The sequence below is a fragment of the Borostomias antarcticus genome, assembly GCF_949987555.1.
Source record: "Borostomias antarcticus genome assembly, contig: scaffold_401, whole genome shotgun sequence".
NCBI lineage: Eukaryota > Metazoa > Chordata > Actinopteri > Stomiiformes > Stomiidae > Borostomias > Borostomias antarcticus.
The window spans coordinates 1-22,500 of record NW_028176307.1 but is presented as its reverse complement, the minus strand read 5'-3'; the positions used below and the strand labels follow the sequence as shown (position 1 = coordinate 22,500).

The following is a 22,500-nucleotide window of genomic DNA, read 5'->3' as shown; positions in this document are numbered from 1 at the left end:
TCCGGCTGTTATGATCTGAAGACCATAGATTGTTCTTAATCAGGGAGTGAGTCTGCTTGAGCCAGACCTAATGCATGTGTCTGGGCTCAGTATGACAGAGAGAGAGAACAGCTGTTCTTCATGCTCTTTATCAAGACCATATTACATTAGGCTGCAGAACAGGGAGGGATTAACTGGAGCACACAGACAGTCAAGACGCAGACTAACGTTTCGATGTTCGCACATCTTCATCAGAGTCAAGGGTTAAATCTGTCTGCTCTACTATGAACAACTCTCTCGCTGCATAAGTATGAAAGCTGCCATACAAATAAAGTCTTCTTCTTATTATTATTATTATGGGATGTCTGGGGTCGCCAAGGTGATGTAGTCAGTCAGTCAGTCAGTCAGTCACATATTGAGTCTAGAGAGTCTGTGTTGCCACTCACGTTCAGTGATGCCATGCAAACGCAGGGCCTGGATAAGAGGAATAAACTTCTGTCCTTCCCGCTGTTCCAAGAATGTACCAGCCCTCGGCCAACTGGGAGTGAGAGACATAGAGAAAGAGAGGGAGAAGAGAGAGAGAGAGGGAGAAGAGAGAGAGAGGCAGAGACATAGAGAAAGAGAGGGAGAAGAGAGAGAGAGAGAGAGAGAGAGAGAGAGAGAGAGAGAGAGAGAGGGAGAAGAGAGAGAGAGAGAGAGAGAGGGGGGGGGGCAGACAGACACAGAACAATCAGAGACAGAGAGAGAAACTATCATCCAATCCATTGACGCCGTGCTGCCTGTGTTGTGTGACCTATGACCCCGGTGCTACCTGGTGAAGAAGCTGATGATGGCTCTGTGGGCGGGCAGGATCTGGACCCCAGGGTTGAACTGCAGGAACACCCAGTAGAGCACCGTCTTCAGCAGCTGGTACTCACAGCCTGCAAACACCCTGGAGAGGGAGGAGGCGCCTGATTTAGACCACCTGGGCGGCGCTGACGGCTACCTGGAGCGGTGCTACTGTGTGACGGGTACCTGGGGGAGCGTAGGGTCCGGTGGAGCAGGTCAAAGGGCAGGTCTCTCAGGCAGACGGAACCAGTGAGCTCGGTCACCAGGTAGAGCTCTAACCAGACCTCACATGCTCTCTGGAGACTGGTCTCCTGGTACTGGAACGCACACACACACACAAACACACACACATACAGTTTGCTAGTGTATAGCTCCCTCTACTGGAATTCATTATTATCACAAACGCTAAAAGTTAATGTTCACTTCTCTTCGTAAGTTAAAGTTCAGGGCTGCGTTTCCCAGAGGCATCGTAGCGCTACGTTCATCGTAAACTACGGCGTTCATCACAGCGCTACGATGCCTCTGGGAAACTCAGCCCACTTCCCTTTGTTTATAAGATCACTGCACCCCCCTCTCTTTCCCAGAATGCCCGTCACACCTCGCAGGAGACACGGTGGAAGTCACACACGGTGGAGGGACTGATCTGGCCAATCATTTCGGTCAGACACCTGTCAATCAAACACATCCAGCCAATCATCTCAGTTCAACGCCTGTCAATCAAACAGAACCAACCAATCGTCTTGGTCAGACAGACACCTCATCTGTCATCAGAAGATCATCTTAGCCTGTGAAGCTTAAGCTTAGGGATTAGTGGTTAAGGCCCAAAAGCCCTGGTTTGTTGTCTCAGCTGACTTACTCACACACACACACACACACACACACACACACACACACACACACACACACAGACACACACACACACACACACACACACACACAATTGATGTCACACATCAGCTGTCTTACAGCACATTCCAGGACTGAGGAATTACAGCCAAGCTTGACAGAGATTCATCATCATCATCATCATCATCATCATCATTATCATCATCACTACCCCACCCAATCCCATAGAGGTGAGTCACAGCGGCTCCAGCAGAGCGAACTAGAGCGCCCCCTGGAGACGCGTGTGGGCGTGCGCTCTGGAACCGTGGGATCTGAATATCACATGATTAATGTGACATAAATTGACACAGGCGAAGAAGTTCATCCCTGTTACTTCATCCCCGCTACTCACCATTAGCCTTGACTTACTGGAGGGAGAGAGAGAGAGACGGAGAGAGAGAGAGTGAGTGAGAGAGAGAGAGAGAGAGAGAGAGTGATGGAGAGAGAAAGAGAGAGAGTGATGGAGAGAGAAAGACAGAGAGCGTGATGGAGAGAGAAAGAGAGAGAGTGATGGAGAGAGAGAGAGAGAGAAAGAGAGAGAGTGATGGAGAGAGAAAGACAGAGAGCGTGATGGAGAGAGAGAGAGAGAGAAAGAGAGAGAGAGAGAGAGTGTAGATACTGTAGGATCACGTATCTTGGCTGAGTTTCGTCAGCACAATCAGCTTCCCACTGGTTCTGCTGGCCAGTGAGTGAGGAGAGGGCTGAATTAGGGCTGGGTATCGAGTCGAATTGCAAGATTCGATTCCGATTCACAATGTTCAGAATCGATTATCACGATTCGATTCGATTCAATATCGATTCGGTTAGTGTTACTAAAACCTGTTTTTTTTAGCTGTAACCTTAATTACATGACTGCCAAGTTATGCAACACATCAATACTAGGGCTGGGTATCAATACTGATTTCCAAAAATGAATGAATGAATCATTGAATGAATTAATGAACTATTCATACCTTCATTTATTCATTCATTCATTAAATAAAAGATCGATTTTGGGATTCATGAATCGATTCTGAATCATTTGATTCAGAATCGATGAATCGATTTTTTAAGCCCAGCCCTAGGCTGAATGATATGGGAAGTGTCTTGTCTCACCTCTGGAAGAGCTGTGTGAGGCCCAGCAGGGCGGCGGCAGAGAGAACCCCCACGCCCCAGTGCTCTGGACACGCCTCCGCGTCACACATGGTCCTGAGGGCATAGGACAGAGCTGCGGATGGCGACAAGGGACAAGGGGTAGGAAGTGAACGTAGGAAACGAGGTAGAGAGGATGTGAGGAAGGTGACACAATTTAGGATTGGAGGCAGGAGGCAGGAAAGAAGAGAGAGGAGAGGAGACAGGAGTTGGAGGAAATTGCATCATTCCTGGACCCTGAGAAAAAACTCCTCCTTTGTCATTCAAATTAACTTCAAGAACAATTGTCAGTGATCTAGAGGAGGGGTTTGTGTACAGTCTTTGGTGACGGTGTGGTCTTTGATTGACAGCTGGAGGACGAGAGGGACAGTGAGTTTCCCCGCGCACTGTTTGTGCCTGCTGTACACACTCCTGCCATTGCCTGCAACACACACACACACACACACACACACACACACACACACACACACTCACACACACACACACACACACACACACACACACACACACACACACACACAAACACAAACACACACACAAGTACAAAGACATGAGCAGGCATAGACACTCAGTGAGAAACAACAGCATGTGACAACACAGAATCAGGCCCAGTTTTTCAGTTGATTGTCTGAAGAAGGAAAACATCAATGTGTTGGAGTCTAATCATCACTCCTGCTTCCGCAGAAGGAACGGACGCAAACCAGTCTCTCTTCAGCACCATCTCTATACAACATAGACCAGTCTCTCTTCAGCACCATCTCTATACAACATATAATAGGACTTCATTCCTAACTAATTTGCTCTGGATTTTGCCTAAACAGCAAGTGCACAGTGAACCTGTCGTCCCCCACCCATGATGCATGTGATCAGGATGTACAGTTGATGAATGTTTAAGTGGAGTGGGCTTTTCTAATGAAAGGAATTCTGATTCTAATGTGTAACTGGTGTATGACAAGCCCGTGGCTGGATTTCCAAAGCTCAATGTCTCCATTTAGTAGGCAAACAAGTCCAGGCACATGTATGGTGTATTATGAATTTTGAAATACCAACATACCTAGCGCTACTAAACACCTCAAGCTCTGCTCTCTGCGGATGTTGAAAGTATGTGGTATCCCAAGTAAACTACTATATTGTACTATACTGTACTATACTACACTATACTGAGACACCAAGCATAGTTTTATGTTAAAATCAAAATGTACTTGTCAATGGAAAAATCTATTGAATTGTGGATTCTGGTGCTACGGTGGGACTGACTAATTGACTAATTGACTAATTGACGGAGGCACGCACAAACTCCGGGTGTCTTTAAGTCCTCCCCCTTCAGCTGTCGCCGGGTGGGGGACAACAATGATTTGGCGGACCTGTTAGTGAGCCAGGTCAAACCAGATCAAACCACACTCTCCTCAACCAGCTATGGTCAGTGAGGTGGTAAAGAGACAGCATGAATGTGGTAATACTCTAGTACTCTAAGTATAGAAGCAATTTAAATTAGTATTCTACCATTAAACACTACTACTAAACTGTAGAATGGTATACATTTGATAAACATCTTTTAGCGAGTCTAGAACGAGTCTTCGACTGAAAGATGCAGGAATTAGGGAGGGACTCGTTAAAATGTCACACCTGTTCTCTCCTGGTGCTTGGTCCTCTGTTGCCTAGCAGCCATGTACAGGTCAGACAGGATGCCTGACTTGATGAGCTGAGGACAGTGCAACTCCCACTGGCTACCCATACACTCCAACACCACATCTGACACACACACACACACACACACACACGGTTATATTACTGTGGGCTACAACAGTAATTACAGATAAGCGTCGGAGCATAAATTGGCGAGACAGAAGAGAACAACCTGGTTGATTGTTGTGGACCACTCTGCGAGATCGGAGATAAAATAGGTCCTCTGGACTGGCTTGGCTTGGATGAACTGGTGGACTGCACACATGCACGCACACACACACACACACACACACACACACACACACACACATACACTTTGAATTGACTTAATTACAGACTTGCAGGTCTACACCCAAAAAAAACGACAATCACAATCCTTTGTGCGACTCCAACCACTCATTCCCAAGGTGAGTGTCCACCCATTTGAACACAACAATTCAGAGCCATCATCCTCCGAGAGGGGCCACTATTTACCCCTCTCTCTCCCCCTCCCTTTCGTCCCAACCCCCCCCCCCCTCCCCACCCCCCTCCAGTCCAGAGAGAATACTCCCAGCAGGTCCATCTCTCTGGCTCTACAGGTGGTTCTGACCCGTGCTGGCGGCCCATTGTCCTCCTGACAAAGACTGACCAAATGAACCACCACGCTGTTCCAGCATGGCCCCACGCCCTGCTCCATACTGCTAGCATGTGGCTGGCATCAGGCCCGGGGTGGGGGGGGGGAGAGATGGGCCCAACTGTCTGGTCCTCCCCCGCCCTCTGACCCCACCCTTTCAAACCCTCCCCCACCCACCCTCCCTCCCTCCCTCCCTCTGTCTGTCTGTCTGTCTGTCTGTCTGTCTGTCTGTCTGTCTGTCTGTCTGTCTGTCTGTCTCTCTCTCTTCCTGTCTGTCTCCCATCCCCCTCTGTCTGTCTCTCTCTCTGTCTGTCTGTCTGCCTGTCTGTCTGTCTGCCTGTCTGGTCCTCCCCTGCCCTCTGAACCCACCCTTTCAAACCCTCCCCCAACGCTCCCTCCCTCCCTCCCTCCCTCTGTCTGTCTGTCTGTCTGTCTGTCTGTCTGTCTGTCTGTCTGTCTGTCTGTCTGTCTGTCTGTCTCTCTCTCTTCCTGTCTGTCTCCCATCCCCCTCTGTCTGTCTCTCTCTCTGTCTGTCTGTCTGCCTGTCTGTCTGCCTGTCTGTCTGTCTGTCTGTCTGTCTGTCTCTCTCTCTGCCTGTCTGTCTCCCATCCCTCTCTGTCTGTCTCTCTCTCTGCCTGTCTGTCTCCCATCCCCCTCTGTCTGTCTCTCTCTCTGTCTGTCTCTCTCTCTGTCTGGCTGTCGATGGTGCCCCCTGTGGGTTCCTGGCAGCCTACCAGCGTTGGGGGCGAGGGGCCACCCCAGGGCCCGGTGGGAGGCTAAGCCGTGGTAGGGGTGCCGGTGTCTCGTCGTTCACCCGCACTGGCCAGTCAGCTGGGCAGCAGACGGAGGGAGGGTGGGGGTCGGAGGTGGAGGCAGAAGGTTCAGAAGGTTAAGATAACACACAGAGATATACAGTCTAGAACACATGGTAAAATGGTTGGTGGACATTTGTGGACATTAAGTTGAACATCTAGGCTATAAATCGCACAGAAATCACACATCGTGGCATCAGTTTTCTGCCCCTTGTAATGTTTCAAATAGCGCCTAAATGATGAGGACTTGAGAGTTATTGTGATGTCTTGGGCGATCCTGTATAAACTGGCCTGGTCTGGGTTTAAACTAACATTTTACAAACCCATCTGTTCACTTTATGGAGCATTTAAAGCTTTCATAAACATTTCTATTACTCTGCGACGCTTCATTCACAACTGACTGACTCTCTCCTCTCCTCTGCCAGTGATGCGCACAGGATGTCAAAGGCCTAATTGTGTCTAAGATGGCGGTGCCAGCCTCTGTGCCGGTGCCAATCTCGTTGGACCCTGTCTGCTGTCAGATCTCTCCAGGTGCCAATCTACTCCACCATAACTTTGCCAGCTTCACAACACCAGGTTGGCGTGTTTGGCACCGGCGGCGGCTAGCACCCCTCTCGACACAGTGGGGCACAGCCAGAGCTCTTGGCTGAGACCGGGGCAGTGGGGGTGACATGCTGGCAACCCTGGCACACAGGAGCCCCAGCATGCCAGGGACTGATTTGTTCCAGGCTTAGAGTGTCTGTGGCAACATAAGAGGAGGAAGAGGAGGAGGAGGAGGAGGAGGAGGAGGAGGAGGAGGAGGAGGAGGAGGAGAAATAAAAAGAGAAGGAGTCTCCTAGAGGAACCCAGGCTGTCTGCCAACCTAGCCTGCAGTTTAGAGCAGCCTCCATCTTGGATTCTCATCTTGGATTTGAACAGCTCTGATGTTGGAACTGAGGTCATTAGGCCTCCAGAGCCCATTGTGGCGTGTAGAAAGCGTCTGGTTTATTAAATCACTTTGCTCTTGAACGGATGCAGGGTTGAAACCAAGAATAGCAGGGCCACAAACGCGCACAATGTCATACACACACACGCACACACACACACACACTACACACCTGTCATTATGGTCCTAAGAGATGTGTTGATGCCAACTCTCACGGCTCTCTCTGCCTGTGCCAGACCGAGTAGGTCGCCGCCCAGCGGGTCAAGCAGCGGCCAGCGGTTGGTGTGTCCTGCTTGTCTCCGTCGACGGGCAGTTGGCAAGACAGACAACTGGACATGGACATTATCGATTAAGGTCCCCACAACCCGGCTTTTATCAGACACATTGGGATAATGACATTTTGGGGAGCACTGCCAACAAGTGTCTTTCACTGTATCTACCTCTACAGGTGCGTGGTCATCGATTGATTTGACGGGGGATTTCATCACTGACCTGTAGACAGCAGGGGGTGATATTACTGACAAGAAGCTGTTCTATAGCTCATGGCAGGTCATTCAGAAAGTCATCGGACTTACATGGTCTTCTGTGGTAAATTATTTCTGATTATTGAGGCCGCATTCGTAGGCTTGCCCCATTCCATCATCATAGCCCACGGGAGGACAGAGTAAAACGAGACACACCCTTGAACAGCCGCGACAAGAATCCCCCGTCTCACTCTATCATAAATCTTGGCCGCGTCATAGTGTTTATTATTACATCATAGTGTATATTATTACGTCATAGTGTATATTATTACGGGGAATTGGATTCCCAACTTTTACGTGTCTTGAGTGTTCCATGCTGACAGACAGTGGAATGTTTTTCACTATTGCCTTATATTATGTTTGACAAGGCTACAGCCGGTCGTATTTGAATTTCGGATAAGTATATTGTCTGGGCTCTGCGTTTCAGAATAACCATTTAATTTCCTCCATTTAGAAGGGTTTTGTCAACAGTAGATAGCAATAAAATAATATCTACACTTATCAGACACAATTTCTTGTCAACTCCATACACTCCAGTCCGGATTCAAAGCTCTGGACCCCGGCAAGCAAAGACACCTTTTTTCTTTTTGTGCGTTGGCTGTAAGCTGACGCAGCATGAAGAGGGAATGCCTATTTGTCGCTTACTCCCTTTCTCCGCCAGTTGTTGACCTGCAGTTCTATGTTGCTACCACAAGAGGCCGTGGTCCCAGAACATCAAAACATTAAACAAGCCCAGGTCTGATCTCTGATGCTGCGCTTCTACGGCAGGAGACTGGATTAAAGAAGTGACAGGTCTAAAAATAATAATAATATATATATTTTTTTAAATGACAGAAGAGGAAGAGAAAGAAGAGATGAGGAAGGAGAGAATGGAAAGAAACGATGGGAGGACAAGAGAGGGGGGGGGGGGTGCAGATCTAGGCTAGATGGTTCTGACATCTAGTTACAGAAAATCTCTCTACGGTTCGCACGTGGTCCGCGGATAGGTTTATAAAAAATAATAAAACAAAAAAGGATGTAGGTGACCTGGTCGCGTAGGGCGCATGTTCAATCCACACTAGTCAGGCGCTGCCAGCGGTAGACATGGCTAGCGGAGGAGCTGAAGAGCTTGAAAAACCTCCTGCTCAACAACCGCTCATCACCACGGCATTTAAGCAGCCCTTAGCTAAAGAATCCGACTGGGCTAAAGCTATTACTAACCAGCACGCCACTATCCACGCCACGAGCCCCACAACTCAGCCCCTGAGTGGGCTAGAGACACACGGTCTTCACCGGTTGAGTCAGGTAGGTGGCCCGGAGAGGGGTACACTGTCCTCGACCAGCTCCTACCTGAGGGGGCGGAGTCTCACCCCCACGCCACTATCCACGCCACGGTCCCACAACTCAGCCCCTGAGTGGACTAGAGACACATGGTCTTCACCGGTGCGGGCGGGTAGGTGGCCCGGAGAGGGGTACACTGTCCTCGACCAGCTCTGACCTGAGGGGGCGGAGTCTCACCCCCATGCCACTATCCACGCCACAGACCCCACAACTCAGCCCCTGATTGGGCTAGAGACGCACGGTCTTCGCCGGTGGGTGCATGGAGATTGCCTGGTCCGTAGTAGTTCTAGCAGTAGCTGTTACATACAGCTGCAGCAGCTAGCCCACCTCACATTTTCTCAAGGAAATGTACTTTCTAGACATCAGACATTACAGTCCTACCAGTCCCGCACAGAAACAAGCCAGCCAACGCACATAAGCCAGGCTTGACCTGGCCTGGTTTCTAAAATGTTCAGTTCGTTTTATTTGAGTTTTATTTAAATACGTGTGACGTATTTTCACATTCCCTAACCAGAACTTGACAATTTATTCCAGACACTTCGGTAGTCCCAATAAATCTTTAAAACTCTCCTGTTCGACCTCCTTGTGCGTCTACCAATCAAAACGAACGATGCTGTCTCACCGTGCGCGAGTACAGCGTCACATCCCAAGGTCCTCGTCTCGGATTGGACGAGAGCGCGCTCGCGGCGAGGTGAAGCCGTTGGTAGTGAAGGGAACTCAATGGCAGTCTTCCGCTCAACAGACAATCGAGTTTATTACAGCTGGACAAAAGGAATAAATCTCCCTTCAGAGGAATTAAACAATAATTATCTTTAATACTAGAATTGACGAGTTATTATAGTTAGTAGAGGCTTTAATTGGGTGTATTTGGGAGCCGTTGGGCTGTGTTTAGGGAGCTCGAGCGCGAGGCCCAGGCTTGTTGTTGTCCAGTCCGGCATTTTCACAACCCAGTAAGTAACAAACCAGGTAAGCAAGTGGGTTGGGATTCACTAGCTACCTAAATATCTATGTTTAAGATAAACCTTCCCTTGCTAATCATGCCCAGGAACATTTCAGAGTTGGTCCGAATTGTAATAGTCAATCATTTTCACCTGATTTGGAATTCGTGGTAGCTAGCAATAGTTGAAGCTAATTGAGCTAGCTACTAACTGCTAGCATACTAGCTAGCCTAGCATCACATTAGCCCAAACCTCGCGTTAGCTATCGAGGGTTTAAATCACAACTAACGTTACAGATTATTCAACGTTACTGGATATGATTTGATATTATTTTTTGATATTTATACTGCCACTGTTTCCCACTTTGTTAGCCTGTCTTTGAGCTAGCCTGCGTAGGCTAACCGCTAACCTTAGCTAGCGAACTGGGCTAGCTAGCAAACTAACTGTGCGTGCTAGCTGCTAGCTGACGTTAACGTGACATGCAATGGTTGGAAATACTAACCCTTAGTTGCTAGCTAGCTTATGTGACTAAGCATGTTTTAAGAGTTTATTTAACAAAACGTAATGTTTTGTTATGAGCTTTGTATGAGAATGAGAGATTTACAGCACATTGGACTATAAACATGAAAACTAGGCTTGTTTTTCGTATATCTACCGTTTCTAGCTCATGTTTTTAGTTGATAATCTATTGTATTGCCTTGGGAATGTAACTTTAGGTCAACATTTATCACATTTGTATTCTGAGCATGTCCATTTTTGTCTAGAGTCATGTCCATTTGTGTCTTCAGTGCCTGTGCAAGCTTAAAACGTGTTCCCCCCTCCTCAGAGAATATGAAACAGACGCCACAATGACATCCAGATTTGGTAAAACCTACAGCCGAAAGGGAGGAGAGGGGACGTCCAAGTTTGACGAGGTCCTGTCCAACAAGAGAGCCACGCTCAGCACCAAATGGGGTGAGACCACGTACAAGGCCAAGGTGAACTCCAAGCGTTCTCTGACCAAGGCTGAGGTGACCGAGCTTCCCAAGAGGCCCAGACTGTCCGACGACAGCTCAGAGGACCCGTTTGGGTTTGACAGTGATGAGGAGTCCAAGCCCGTCTCCTCCAGGAGCCAGGCCAAGGCCTCCCCCTCCAAACCGGCCTCGGCAGAACCGCCCCAGGCAGAGAGACCATGCCTCAGCCTGGAGGCGTCCAGCAGCAGAACCAGTCAGCAGGCCAGTGTGCTGACCCCGGTCTCCAACAGAGGAGCCTCCGGCCTGGGCAGTGACAGGAGTCAGCTGAGGGTGATGGTGGACACCGCTCGGTTCTTCAACACGTCCACAACTGGTATGAGCGAGTCTCATTGTGACCTGTGATCATTTCCTCTGTTTGCCTTCTCCATTTTCTCTAGTTTTCTTGATGTCGTAATGCCTGAATTCAATAATCGTCTGGTTATTATACTGCAACAGTCTGTTGAGTTTTGCCTGCGGTTGGGGCAGCTGCATTTCATGACGTGTGTCAGGTCTGCCAAACCATGATCTTATTCAGTGAGTTAGATGGATTTTCTATTAGTGAAAGTGGAAGTTTGGCTATTTGTGAGGACATTGATGGGAATGGGATGAGCTCTGACTGTAGATTTATACTCAGCTGGGATACCCTGGATCACTTTCTCCAATCTCACACCGGGCTAATATAATCACAAGTTCTATGATATCATAGGTTTCGGGTAAATCAGTTGGCCTACGTGAGTCTTTCGCGTAGTTATGAAACTGGACTAAAGCCCCACTGCATTCTACCGGCTCAGCTTGATTCAACTCTACTGGTGTTACTTTTCTTCACTGCGCTTTCCACTAGGCTTGTCGCGGTTAACGGTGTTAACGGTGTTACTCGGCGTTCGGGTGTCCACCCTGTATTCACAGAGTCATTACTTTAACACCGTCACGCCGTTGTTCCCATCACCACCAGCATTGTATGCCTCCATGGCTTGCCTGCAAATGTGCCATCACAGTAAGGTAAGATAAACGTTAGACTCGGTCCTGTGCTTCACGAATCAGAATTTGTATATTGCCATGTAGTTTTTCAACATCTCCGGATATGGTGTATATGGTGTATATTTTTAGTAGGCTATGTGGAAAAACTACATGGCAATAAATTAATTCTGATTAGCAAGTTGAGTTGAGTAGGTATTTTTTGGGTTAGGTGGAAATGGGGCATCTGTTACTGTACTTCCAGCCCATCATTTTCCAACCACATGACGGCACAAACACCAGATGCCAAAAAGTTTGTCAAAACTCTTCTCTGTCTGCACGTAATAAACGCTGCTGTCCGTGACTGACTGGCATTGGACTTGGTTCTCATGATGTCTGAGATCCTGGAACAGAGTGGAAGGTAGGCCTGTCTCATCTGGCTCCTCATCCCTGCTTGGCTGTCCAAGAGGGGGTCCCAGGAGTTGGGTGAGGGGGTGGGGGTGGGGGGAGGGAGTCTAAACTGTCATCCTAGTCGGTGGTTTGGGTAGAACTCATCCAAAACACCCACCCGGGAGATGTGTGCTGTTCATTATCCTTAAACACTGACGTGTAATGGGTTGGTTTGACAGATGCGGCATCATTATCGGGGCCGGGGGCCTTTGTGTTAGGCGGTGCTTGCTTGGCCAGGGAGGATATTCAGCATTGCTAAGCGCTAAGCAGACACGGAGGCTGCAGTTGACTGAGGGGCTGGAGTTATGGGTCAGCTCCATATGCGGCAGGGCTGTGGCCGTGTTTACACACACGACAGCAGCCTCCATACGTGCTGCTCAGTGTCCTCTATGGCTGTCATTCAGATCAGTGGAGCCCCACACAGCCTGCTACAGAGCCTTGTTGAAAAGGGCTTGTTTCTCAGCTGTGCTCAAAACGCTCAGAATAAGCTAGGCACTTAGGTGATGTTGTGCTAAGTAACAGGACAAAAGCATTTAGGCGTTTAATGTCTTTAAGCTGCAATTATCCCGTATGTAAACCTTCAAATCCCTCCTCTTCAGCGTAGTGATTCTCGGGATGATTCTCGGGATGATTCATCAGTAGGCTGACTCCGAGAGAGGGTTAGGCTGACGGGTCTCGTTGTGAAATCTCAACGTATTAATCACGGTCACATTTAGCAATGGGTACATGCAGACGCAGCGCTTCCAAAACAAGCCCGGAAGATGGGATACCCTCCAAAACCAATTCAGTCGTCCTCCTAAATTATCTTATGGAACTGTGTGGGTGAATTGTGTCTGACGGGAGAGATCAATACGGGTAGAGTTGTCGGAAACTTTCCCAACTGGCCCTGGCTGTCAGAGCGATGGCAATCCTTATTGAAGCTCGCTAAGGATTCATCAAGCTGAGTACTCTGGCTTTGCCCCTTAATCTGGCTAATTATTTAAGAGCTGCGGTTGCTGTACGAAGCCATCCGGTCAGTTCAGCTCTGGGTCAGCTCAGCCAACGCAGAGGACAGACAGGAAAAGATAGCCAGACTGACAAGACCGACAAGAGACTGCGTAATGTGCACCTGGCACTACCCCCTCCGTCTAATACCGGGCTCACACTACAGGATATTTAAAATCCTAACCAATTTCTAAATCGGGTTACATCACGCACATGAGGAGAATCTTAACAGATATTCTTCTTGCGCATCTCAAACAAGCAAGATTTGAAAATAACGGCTCATCACACACTACAGGATCTTATCGTGCCCGAGGGAGCAACGAACCACTGGTCTCGCTTGTAAAGTCGGGACGTAATAATCTTAAATATCAAACATGTTCGATATTATCGGGGCCGCCCCGATGGGTCTGCGAGCTGATCGGGAGGTATAAGATTGGATCTGTAAACCCCTCACATTACAAGATCATCTGGGCCGGTCATCGGCCCCGACCAACGTTCCAGACCAGATTTCTCCTCCGATTGTCAGGAGGGGTGAATCGGGGATAAATCGGCCCCAAAAAAATCCTGTAATCTGAGCCCGGCATTACACACGAAAAAGGCGAGCCACAGGAGAACCCCTCAACAGCCTGAAATTGTGCCTGAAAAAGGTGTCTGATTGCTGACGTGATGCGTTATAATTGAAGCTTTCATGGTTCGCTGGCCATATTTCTAGCTCACGACCATATTTATGCCTTCTTATATCAGTAGTACATCCACCATCTTTATTTCCTGCATATTTGTGTGTGTAACATGTTTCTGTCACCTGTTGTTCCCCCAGATGCGTCCCAACAGAGCTGGTCCAGTAAGGCCGATGGCTCCGACAAGCAGCACAGCTACTCCTGGTACAGGAACGCCTCTGAGAGTGACAAGAAGCCGCTGGCCCAGACCACCACCCTGAAGACGGAGGCCAAAGAGGCCTACGACCCCTGGGACGCCGTCATGGGTCTCCGCTCCACCTCCCCCACCCCCGAGCCCCCCAGGAACCCGCCCTCCATGCTCTGGGCCTCCTCGGCGGGGTCGGGGCGAGCGGCGGGGGGCTACGGCCTGGGGCTAGGCCGGGACCGGGGGCCAGGCCGGGACCGGGGGCCAGGGCTGGGGTTGGGGTTGGGGTTGGGGCTGGGGAGGGAAGAGAAGCCGCCCGCTCCAGAGCACACCCCCAGCGGGAGCGAGGAGGTCGGCCAGGGGGACCTGGAGGAGCCCAGCGAGCCCTCGGACCACTCCCAGTCTGTCCTCAGAACCTCCAACTGCCGGACCTACCGCCGGCCCAACAAGCAGGGCAAGGACAATACCGGTACCGGCGCCGCAGCCGGCCCGGTCAAGCCCAGCAGTACAGAACCGGCCAAGCCGTCGGGTCGCGGCAGAACGAGAGACTTCACTGTGCTGCATCCGTCGTGCGTGTCCGTGTGCAACGTCACCATCCAGGGCTCACTGGACCGCAGTATGGACGACCTGGCCAGCGCCTCCGCCAACACCACGGTGACCGTCGCCCCGGGAGACCTGGGGGAGGCGGGCCGCCTGAGGAAGAAGACGGAGACGGCGCCCGCCGCCAAACCCGCCAGGTGGAGACAGACGCGCGGAGTACACCCAACAGCTAATGTAGCAGCCATGTTTACACCGTTTAATGAGGTGCCAAGATACTGACCGTCTCACTCTCCCTCCCTCCTATTCTATTCCCCTCCTTTCCTTTCCTTTCCTTTCGTCTCTCTTTCTCTCTCTCTCTCTCTCCCTCTCTCTCTCCCCCTCCCTCTCTCTCTCCCTCTCTCTCTCTCTCTCTCTCTCTCTCCCTCCCTCCCTATCTCTCTCCCTCCCTCCCTCTCTCTCTCTCCCTCCCTCCCTCTCTCTCTCTCTCTCCCTATCTCTCCCTCCCTCCCTCCCTCCCTCCCTCCCTCTCTCTCTCTCTCTCTCCCTCCCTCCCTCTCTCTCTCTCTCTCTCTCTCTCTCTCTCTCTTTCTCCCTCCCTCTCCCTCTCCCTCTCCCTCTCCCTCTCCCTCTCCCTCTCTCTCTCTCTCTGTCTCTCTCCCTCTCCCTCTCCCTCTCCCTCTCCCTCTCTCTCTCTCTCTCTCTGTCTCTCTCCCTCTCCCTCTCCCTCTCCCTCTCCCTCTCCCTCTCCCTCTCCCTCTCCCTCTCCCTCTCCCTCTCCCTCTCCCTCTCTTTCTCTCTCTCTCTCTCTCTCTCTCTCTCTCTCTCTCTCTCTCTCTCTGTCCTGGTGATCCTAGGTCCAAGCCTACCCAGAGCAAGTCAAAGAAGGACACCAAGCTGGACTTCTTTGGTTTTGAGGAGAACGAGGCGCCCCTGGAGGAAGGGGCGGGAGACCCCGACGCCGCCGGGCCCTCCAAGTACAAGATCAAGTACTTCGGCTTCGACGACATGAGCGAGAGCGACAGCGAGGACGAGGAGGAGGAGGAGGACGACTCCAAGGCGAGGAGGAAGGCCAAGAGGGCGGGCGCGATGGCGTCGATGGAGTCCAGCCCCCCGCCGAGCGAGAGCCAGGAGAGCTGGGCCAGAGAGGAGGCGGAGCAGAGCCCAACGCAGTGCCTCAGGCCAGGTCAGGGACGCAGACACGCCACGCGCACACACACACACACACACACTCCGGCCTTCCCCCCCCCCCCCCTCGACGTAGAGAATTCGTCCAACGCTCTTGCGACCGTGTTCCCACGCAGACGTCCTGGAGTTCCTCGAGGAGGAGACGTCCCCGGCCGCGTCCCAGGTCCACCGGAGGCCGCAGGGCGAGAAGCCGCCGGAGAACCTCTCGCAGAACCGCCGGATCTTCAGCGCCCCTAAGAAGGTGAGGGCGGCGGGGGGGGAGGGGCGCGGCGCTCCGCTCGCCAGTCCACGTCCAGTCGGTCGGCCGCTATGTAACACCTCAAGTATTTGTTGGCGCAAGGCTCCCTATGGAGCACAGCAGCATCCTAGTAGACTCAGAAGTTCACTGGCATACTCTGAAGTGCACTTCAGCAGCTGCTAGAACCCCGGGCAGCATCTCCTAGTGTGCTCGGCCACGGCAGGCCTTTTAGATTATTGATGAAACACCGAGTGAAGGGATGAAGTTCATGGGAGGGCTTAGTCTTTGGCTTCTCATCTTTTATTTATCCAAGCGCTAATGTCCCCAGCCTCCCCCCCCCCCAAGTTAAGCGGGACTCGTATCTCTTAGCTGGAGCGGTTTAGTCCTTCTGGGCTGCAGGGTCTGGCCTGGGTCAGATTGAATGGCTTGCGAGCGCAGTGATGATAGCTTAAGTGAAGACGACCTGCGTATTGAAGTGGTGCTGTGTTGGGTTTGCCTGCAGCGGGAGGCGTGGTGCCAGGGTGCCTGTCTGGGGGGGTGCCTGTCTGGGGGGGTGCCTGTGTGGGGGGGTGCCTGTGTGTGGGGGGGTGCCTGTCTGGGGGGAGACCGCAGCTTAGCGCTAATCAACTGAGTGTCACTAGCTCATATAACGGGAGAGCCGAACTCGTTAGAAACACAATAGCCCTTGAAAATGGCTCGGTATTCAGCAGCCGTAAAAACGCCGTTTTTATTATGACTCAGAGAGAGTGCTCTGGGTGGGAAGGTGGGAGAGGGCCTCGGGCGCGCACACACACACACACACACACACACACACACACACACCTACACGCACACACACACACACACCTACACACACACACCTACGCGCGCACACACACCTACACACACACACACACACAGATCTGACACACACCTCGTCTGTGTTGATATGATTAGAGTAGAGTGTGTTAGTTAGCCTGCTGTGAAGTAGCGTGTCTGACCACAGGTGCCTCAGTCAGTTTGCTGAGCACAATCTCTCTCTCTCTCTCTCTCTCTCTCTCTCTCTCTCTCTCTCTCTCTCTCTCTCTCTCTCTCTCTCTCTCTCTCTCTCTCGTCTGTCCTGTGGAGAGGACCGGACTGCTAGCCAGCCGTCTCCCCAACTGTTTGATCCTCGCTTCTCTCTCCAACTCCACTCCGCCTCCTCTCACCTCTCTGTTTAATCCTTTTTTGCGTCTCTTTTTTTTCCTCTTACCCCCTCTATTTGCCTGTACCCACCCCCCCTTCTCTCTCTCTCTCTCTCTCACCCCTCCTCGCTCAAACTTCAGTCTGTAGATGATAGTGATGCAGCCCCTGGGCTCACTCTCATGGCGCTACGTTAGCATGTCGGCGTCGCAGACTGACCGATGTGGTGTTGGTGTTTCTCTCCCCTGCAGTCTCCTACTAAAGCTGTGTACAACGCCAGACACTGGAACAGACCAGAGACAGAGGAGCTACCGCCGCTGCCCCTGGCCCGGACACAGACCACGGCTCCGGTAAGAAACGCACACCCACACTCCATACACAATATCACCATGTGAGTCATAGATTCGCTAGTGTTATATACCACGGAACCTTCTGCAGGATCCTCTCTCTCCCTCTCTGTCTCCCTCTCCCTCCCTCTCTCTCTGTCTCTCTCTCTCTCTGTCTCACTCTCTCTCCCTCTCCCTCTCCCTCTCCCTCTCCCTCTCCCTCTCCCTCTCCCTCTCCCTCTCCCTCTCTCTCTCTCTCTCTCTCTCTCTCTCTCTCTCTCTCTCTCTCTGCTCAGCTCAGCTCAGCTCATCTGTCTCTTCTCACCCCTCTCCTCTCCTCCCCCCCTCTCCTGTCCTCCCTAGCGCCGTCTCTCCCTCATACAGGACTTGTCCATTAGTCCCTGAGGGCCTCTAAGTCTGAGCTGTCGTTCACAAAGCGTCATTCTGGGATTCACAAGCTCGTTAAAAATGCATCGAGGCTCAAGGCGGCGTCGGCGCATCTCGCCGGCGTACGCAGACGATGTCAGTCATGTTTCGCCGCGTCCTGTAACTGCATGTGTATGAAGGGCTGTGCGCCATCAGGAAATGTCTGTCCGCGTGGGAGTTTGTTTGCGTGTGTGTGCGTGTATGTATATATATATATGTGTGCGTGCGTGTATGTATATATATATATGTGTGTGTGCGTGTATGTATATATATATATGTGTGCGTGCGTGCGTGCGTTATGTAAGGAGGCAGAGGATCTTTGGCCGAGCTTCAGCTTGTTGAATCACCAGCAGAGCTGCGCAACGAGACCAGGTGGTTATTTTCTCTCTCTCCTTCCTCCCTCTCTCCTCCCTCTCTCCTCCCTCCCCCCCCTCTTTCTCCCTCCTCCAGGCCAGCCTGTCAGGTCCCAGCAAAGACACCAACTCCCATAAAGACGACGGGCTGTTCAAAGCCCCGCCCCCTCCCCCCAAGGTCATCAAATCGGTGACCATCCCAACGGAGCCCTATCAGGACATCGTCACCGCACTGAAATGCAGAAAAGAGCACAAGGAGGTGAGTTCCGACCAATCGGTGAAGCTCGTCCGCCAGTTAGCCAATAACCTCCAGCCCCTAACGTCAACCGATAAAACAAATCCCTTTCCAGCCCTCGGTCCAGCGGGAGCCATTTTGCGTATCTTAACGACCGGCGTCGCGCACCGCGCCTAGGCCCAGAGCACCAGGGAGAACGAGTCAGTTCACTTCCAACAGTCGAGCTTTATCACCCTGCGTTTTCCATTGTGCCGAAGGGCGTCAGAGCACGACGCTTTACGCATCTGCAGTATGTTCAGACTGCATTGTTTACCTGTGGAGCAGTGATCAGGGCTGTAGCGTGTTTACTAAGCAGCTACACCCCCACGGCCTACCAGGCCTCTAGCAGCAGAGAGGGCCGGCTGCCCGTCTGACGACACTACCGGAATGAAATAGACGCTGCACATCGTTAAACCCCACCTGTACTTCCATTAGCCGGTTTTTATATTAGCTAGGGGTTTGGCTCCCTGCCAACGCTCACTCATACATGGCGTTCACGCTGGCTTATGCCGGGCTCACGCTACAGGATTTTTGGGCCGATTTAATCCCGGTTCACCCTTCCCAAGAGTCGGAGGAGAAATCTGGTCTAGAACGTTACCGATGACCGGCCCAGATTATCTTGTAATGTGAGGGGTCTACAAATCCAATCTTAAACTTTTTAAATCTTGTAGTCCGTGCTTGTTTAAGATTCACAAGAAGAAAATCTCTTAAGATTCTCCTTATGTGCGTGATGCAACCCAATTTCAGAATCGTTTGGATTTTTAATATCCTGTGGCGTAGGAGAGGTGCATTAGAGCGCTAGCAAGGCAATCTCAACATTGCGACCTCATCCACCTGTGCTCGTCCAGCCGGTCCCTGGGGTTAACCCTAACCCTAACCCCAACCCTCCGACCAGGGGCTCCTGGTGGCGCCTCAGACCAAGCTAAGGACTAAAGCCCAATTTATGCTTCGTCGCTCGACACTTTTAAAACCGTCGCTCGACACTTTTGACGTCATGGGTGACACTTTTTGAGGAAAAAAAAGTGTCGCTGAGGGCTGTCGCGCACCAACAGATTTTTCTAATGGGTGCCTTCTGAGGACCGATGGTTCTTCTCTCTCTCCTCACAGATTGTTGTTGCTCTAAATGTGCCGTGTGCAAACCCAGATATCGCAGGGTGCGTTTTGATGTTTCCGTTGTGTGGTTTATGCGGCAGGTTTTATTTCCTGGCTGGTGCAGGTGACGCATCGCTGCGCCTAACATGCGTCTCTGTGTTCCTAACATGCGTCGCTGTGTTCCTAACATGCGTCGCTCCGTTCCTAACATGCGTCGCTCCGTTCCTAACATGCGTCGCTGCGTTCCTAACATGCGTCTCTGTGTTCCTAACATGCGTCGCTGTGTTCCTAACATGCGTCGCTGCGTTCCTAACATTCGCGCTGTGTTCCTAACATGCGTCGCTGTGTTCCTAACATGCGCCTCTGTGTTCCTAACATGCGTCACTGTGTTCCTAACATGCGTCGCTGCGTTCCTAACATGCGCCGCTGCGTTCCTAACATGCGTCTCTGTGTTCCTAACATGCGTCTCTGTGTTCCTAACATGCATCGCTGTGTTCCTAACATGCGTCGCTGCGTTCCTAACATGCGTCGCTGCGTTCCTAACATGCGCCGCTGTGTTCCTAACATGCGCCGCTGTGTTCCTAACATGCGTCGCTGCGTCTAACATGCGTCGCTGTGTTCCTAACATGCGTCGCTGTGTTCCTAACATGCGTCGCTGCGTCTAACATGCGTCGCTGTGTTCCTAACATGCGTCTCTGTGTTCCTAACATGCGTCTCTGTGTTCCTAACATGCGTCACTGTGTTCCTAACATGCGTCTCTGTGTTCCTAACATGCGTCTCTGTGTTCCTAACATGCGTCACTGTGTTCCTAACATGCGTCTCTGTGTTCCTAACATGCGTCTCTGTGTTCCTAACATGCGTCTCTGTGTTCCTAACATGCGTCTCTGTGTTCCTAACATGCGTCTCTGTGTTCCTAACATGCGTCACTGTGTTCCTAACATGCGTCTCTGTGTTCCTAACATGCGTCTCTGTGTTCCTAACATGCGTCACTGTGTTCCTAACATGCGTCGCTGCGTTCCTAACATGCGTCGCTGTGTTCCTAACATGCGCCGCTGTGTTCCTAACATGCGTCTCTGTGTTCCTAACATGCGGCGCTGTGTTCCTAACATGCGTCACTGTGTTCCTAACATGCGTCACTGTGTTCCTAACATGCGGCGCTGTGTTCCTAACATGCGCCGCTGTGTTCCTAACATGCGTCTCTGTGTTCCTCCCACCCATGCAGTTATACACGGTAGTCCAGCACGTGAAGCACTTCAACGACGTGGTGGAGTTCGGGGAGAACCAGGAGTTCACCGACGACTTTGAGTACCTGGCCACCGGGCTGAAGAGTGGCCAGCCCCTCAACACACGCTGCCTTAGGTGAGGGGGGCGCACACACACACACACACACACACACACACACCCCTACAACACGCTGCCTTAGGTGAGGGACGCGCACACACACACACACACACACACACACACACCACTCAACACACACACACACACACACACACACACACACACCCCTTCAACACGCTGCCTTAGGTGAGGGACACACACACGCACACACACACATACACCCTTCAACACACGCAGCCTTAGGTGAGGGACGCACACACACACACACACACACACACACGCTGCCTTAGGTGAGGGACGCACACACACACACACACACACACACACGCTGCCTTAGGTGAGGGACGCACACACACACACACACACACATCCCTTCAACACGCTGCCTTAGGTTAGGGGGGCGCACACACACACACACACACACACACACACCCCTTCAACACGCTGCCTTAGGTGAGGGGAGCGCGCGCACACACACACACACCACACGCACACACACACACACACACACCTCTTCAACACGCTGCCTTAGGTGAGGGGGGCGCGCACACACACACACACACACACACACACACACACACACAGCCCCTTAACACACACACTGCCTTAGGTAAACACACACACTTTTCCAGGGTTTGTCAGTAGGTCAGATGTGTGTGTGTGTGTTTTCTCCTGCAGTATAATCAGCCTGGCCACCAGGTGCGCCATGCCCAGCTTCCGGATGCACCTGCGGGCAGCGGGCAAAGTGGCACAGGTCTTCAAAACGCTCAACGACGCCCCCCAGCACCCGGTGAGGAAACTGCACCCTCCGGGGGACACGCTGCTGTACTCCATTACATTGACATTTTACATTACAGCAGGGGTTTTCCTGCCTCAAAAGGGGTCTTTGGGGGGTGATGTGCACACAATGTTTTGGGAAACCTATGTTTAATGCAGAGTATAGGTCTGTATTCTTTGCTGTCATTCTGGCTGAGCTCACTTTTCACAATCGCGGGAAATCTCCTGACATGACACAAAATGGATATGAAGACAAAATGCTTAGTCGCACTGAAACGGACGTTTGAGATCATCTAACTTCCGTAGTTTGATGTATTTCCGACGCAAACAAGCTTATGAGGGTGGGACATATGTTTAGAGGAAGTTGATTGGAACATTGACAAGTGGGCGGGTTTTAAGAACTTTAGACAGATTCGATAGAAGGATAGCGTTGATTGACGGGTGGATGTCGTGAGATTATTGGCCTAAAATCTAAGGTACCTGTCGTCGTCATTGCACGTGACCTACCGTTTTCCAGGAAGTAAGAAATTATATATTTTGGTATAAGATTACAACAAAAGTAGAATTTTGTAATTTTTTTGGCATACATCATTGAATAGGTGAACACTATGACCAATTATGTGAACCAAAATGGGACAGAATGCTTTTTTAATTTCAGTGTGACTTTACTGATAACCAATCTATTAATTATCATGATTACTAGGTGGACCAATCCATGGACAATGCAAGAAAGAGGCATGGGCTGCACTTGAAACACATCAAACACATTTGGAGAGGATTTGAATTGCTATTTTTATTCTTTATTTTTTTTTTAGCATTTTGGCACTGGTGATTTTCCTTTGGCTCTGACTAAAATCTCTTTTGGGGGGCGCCAAAAAATCCTCTATGCAGGAAAAAACCCTGTA

The 22,500-nt window shown here is 51.0% G+C and overlaps 2 protein-coding genes across 2 annotated transcripts in view; one reads left to right on the top strand and one right to left on the bottom strand.

Moving 5' to 3' along the window:
* Positions 1–7,698, bottom strand: part of btbd16 (BTB (POZ) domain containing 16) — a gene marked incomplete at both ends in the record, with an annotated part of 9,446 nt that extends 1,748 nt beyond the window's left edge. Inside the window, 8 exons of the mRNA XM_084462603.1 lie at positions 426–517; positions 791–910; positions 994–1,124; positions 1,406–1,475; positions 2,788–2,899; positions 4,450–4,575; positions 7,032–7,188; positions 7,681–7,698. Of these exons, the coding sequence (XP_084318729.1) occupies positions 426–517; positions 791–910; positions 994–1,124; positions 1,406–1,475; positions 2,788–2,899; positions 4,450–4,575; positions 7,032–7,188; positions 7,681–7,698 (826 nt within the window). The remainder of the gene's footprint in view (positions 1–425; positions 518–790; positions 911–993; positions 1,125–1,405; positions 1,476–2,787; positions 2,900–4,449; positions 4,576–7,031; positions 7,189–7,680) is intronic.
* Positions 7,699–9,521: 1,823 nt separating this feature from the next.
* On the top strand, positions 9,522–21,643 carry LOC311328656 (wings apart-like protein homolog; the record flags this gene model as incomplete). Its single annotated transcript, XM_084462602.1, has 9 exons — positions 9,522–9,653; positions 10,468–10,967; positions 13,839–14,619; positions 15,277–15,605; positions 15,724–15,848; positions 17,258–17,356; positions 18,209–18,370; positions 20,700–20,836; positions 21,497–21,643. Coding segments are annotated over exons 2-9 (2,258 nt in total), but the record flags the coding sequence as incomplete, so codon positions are not given.
* Positions 21,644–22,500: the final 857 nt, after the last annotated feature.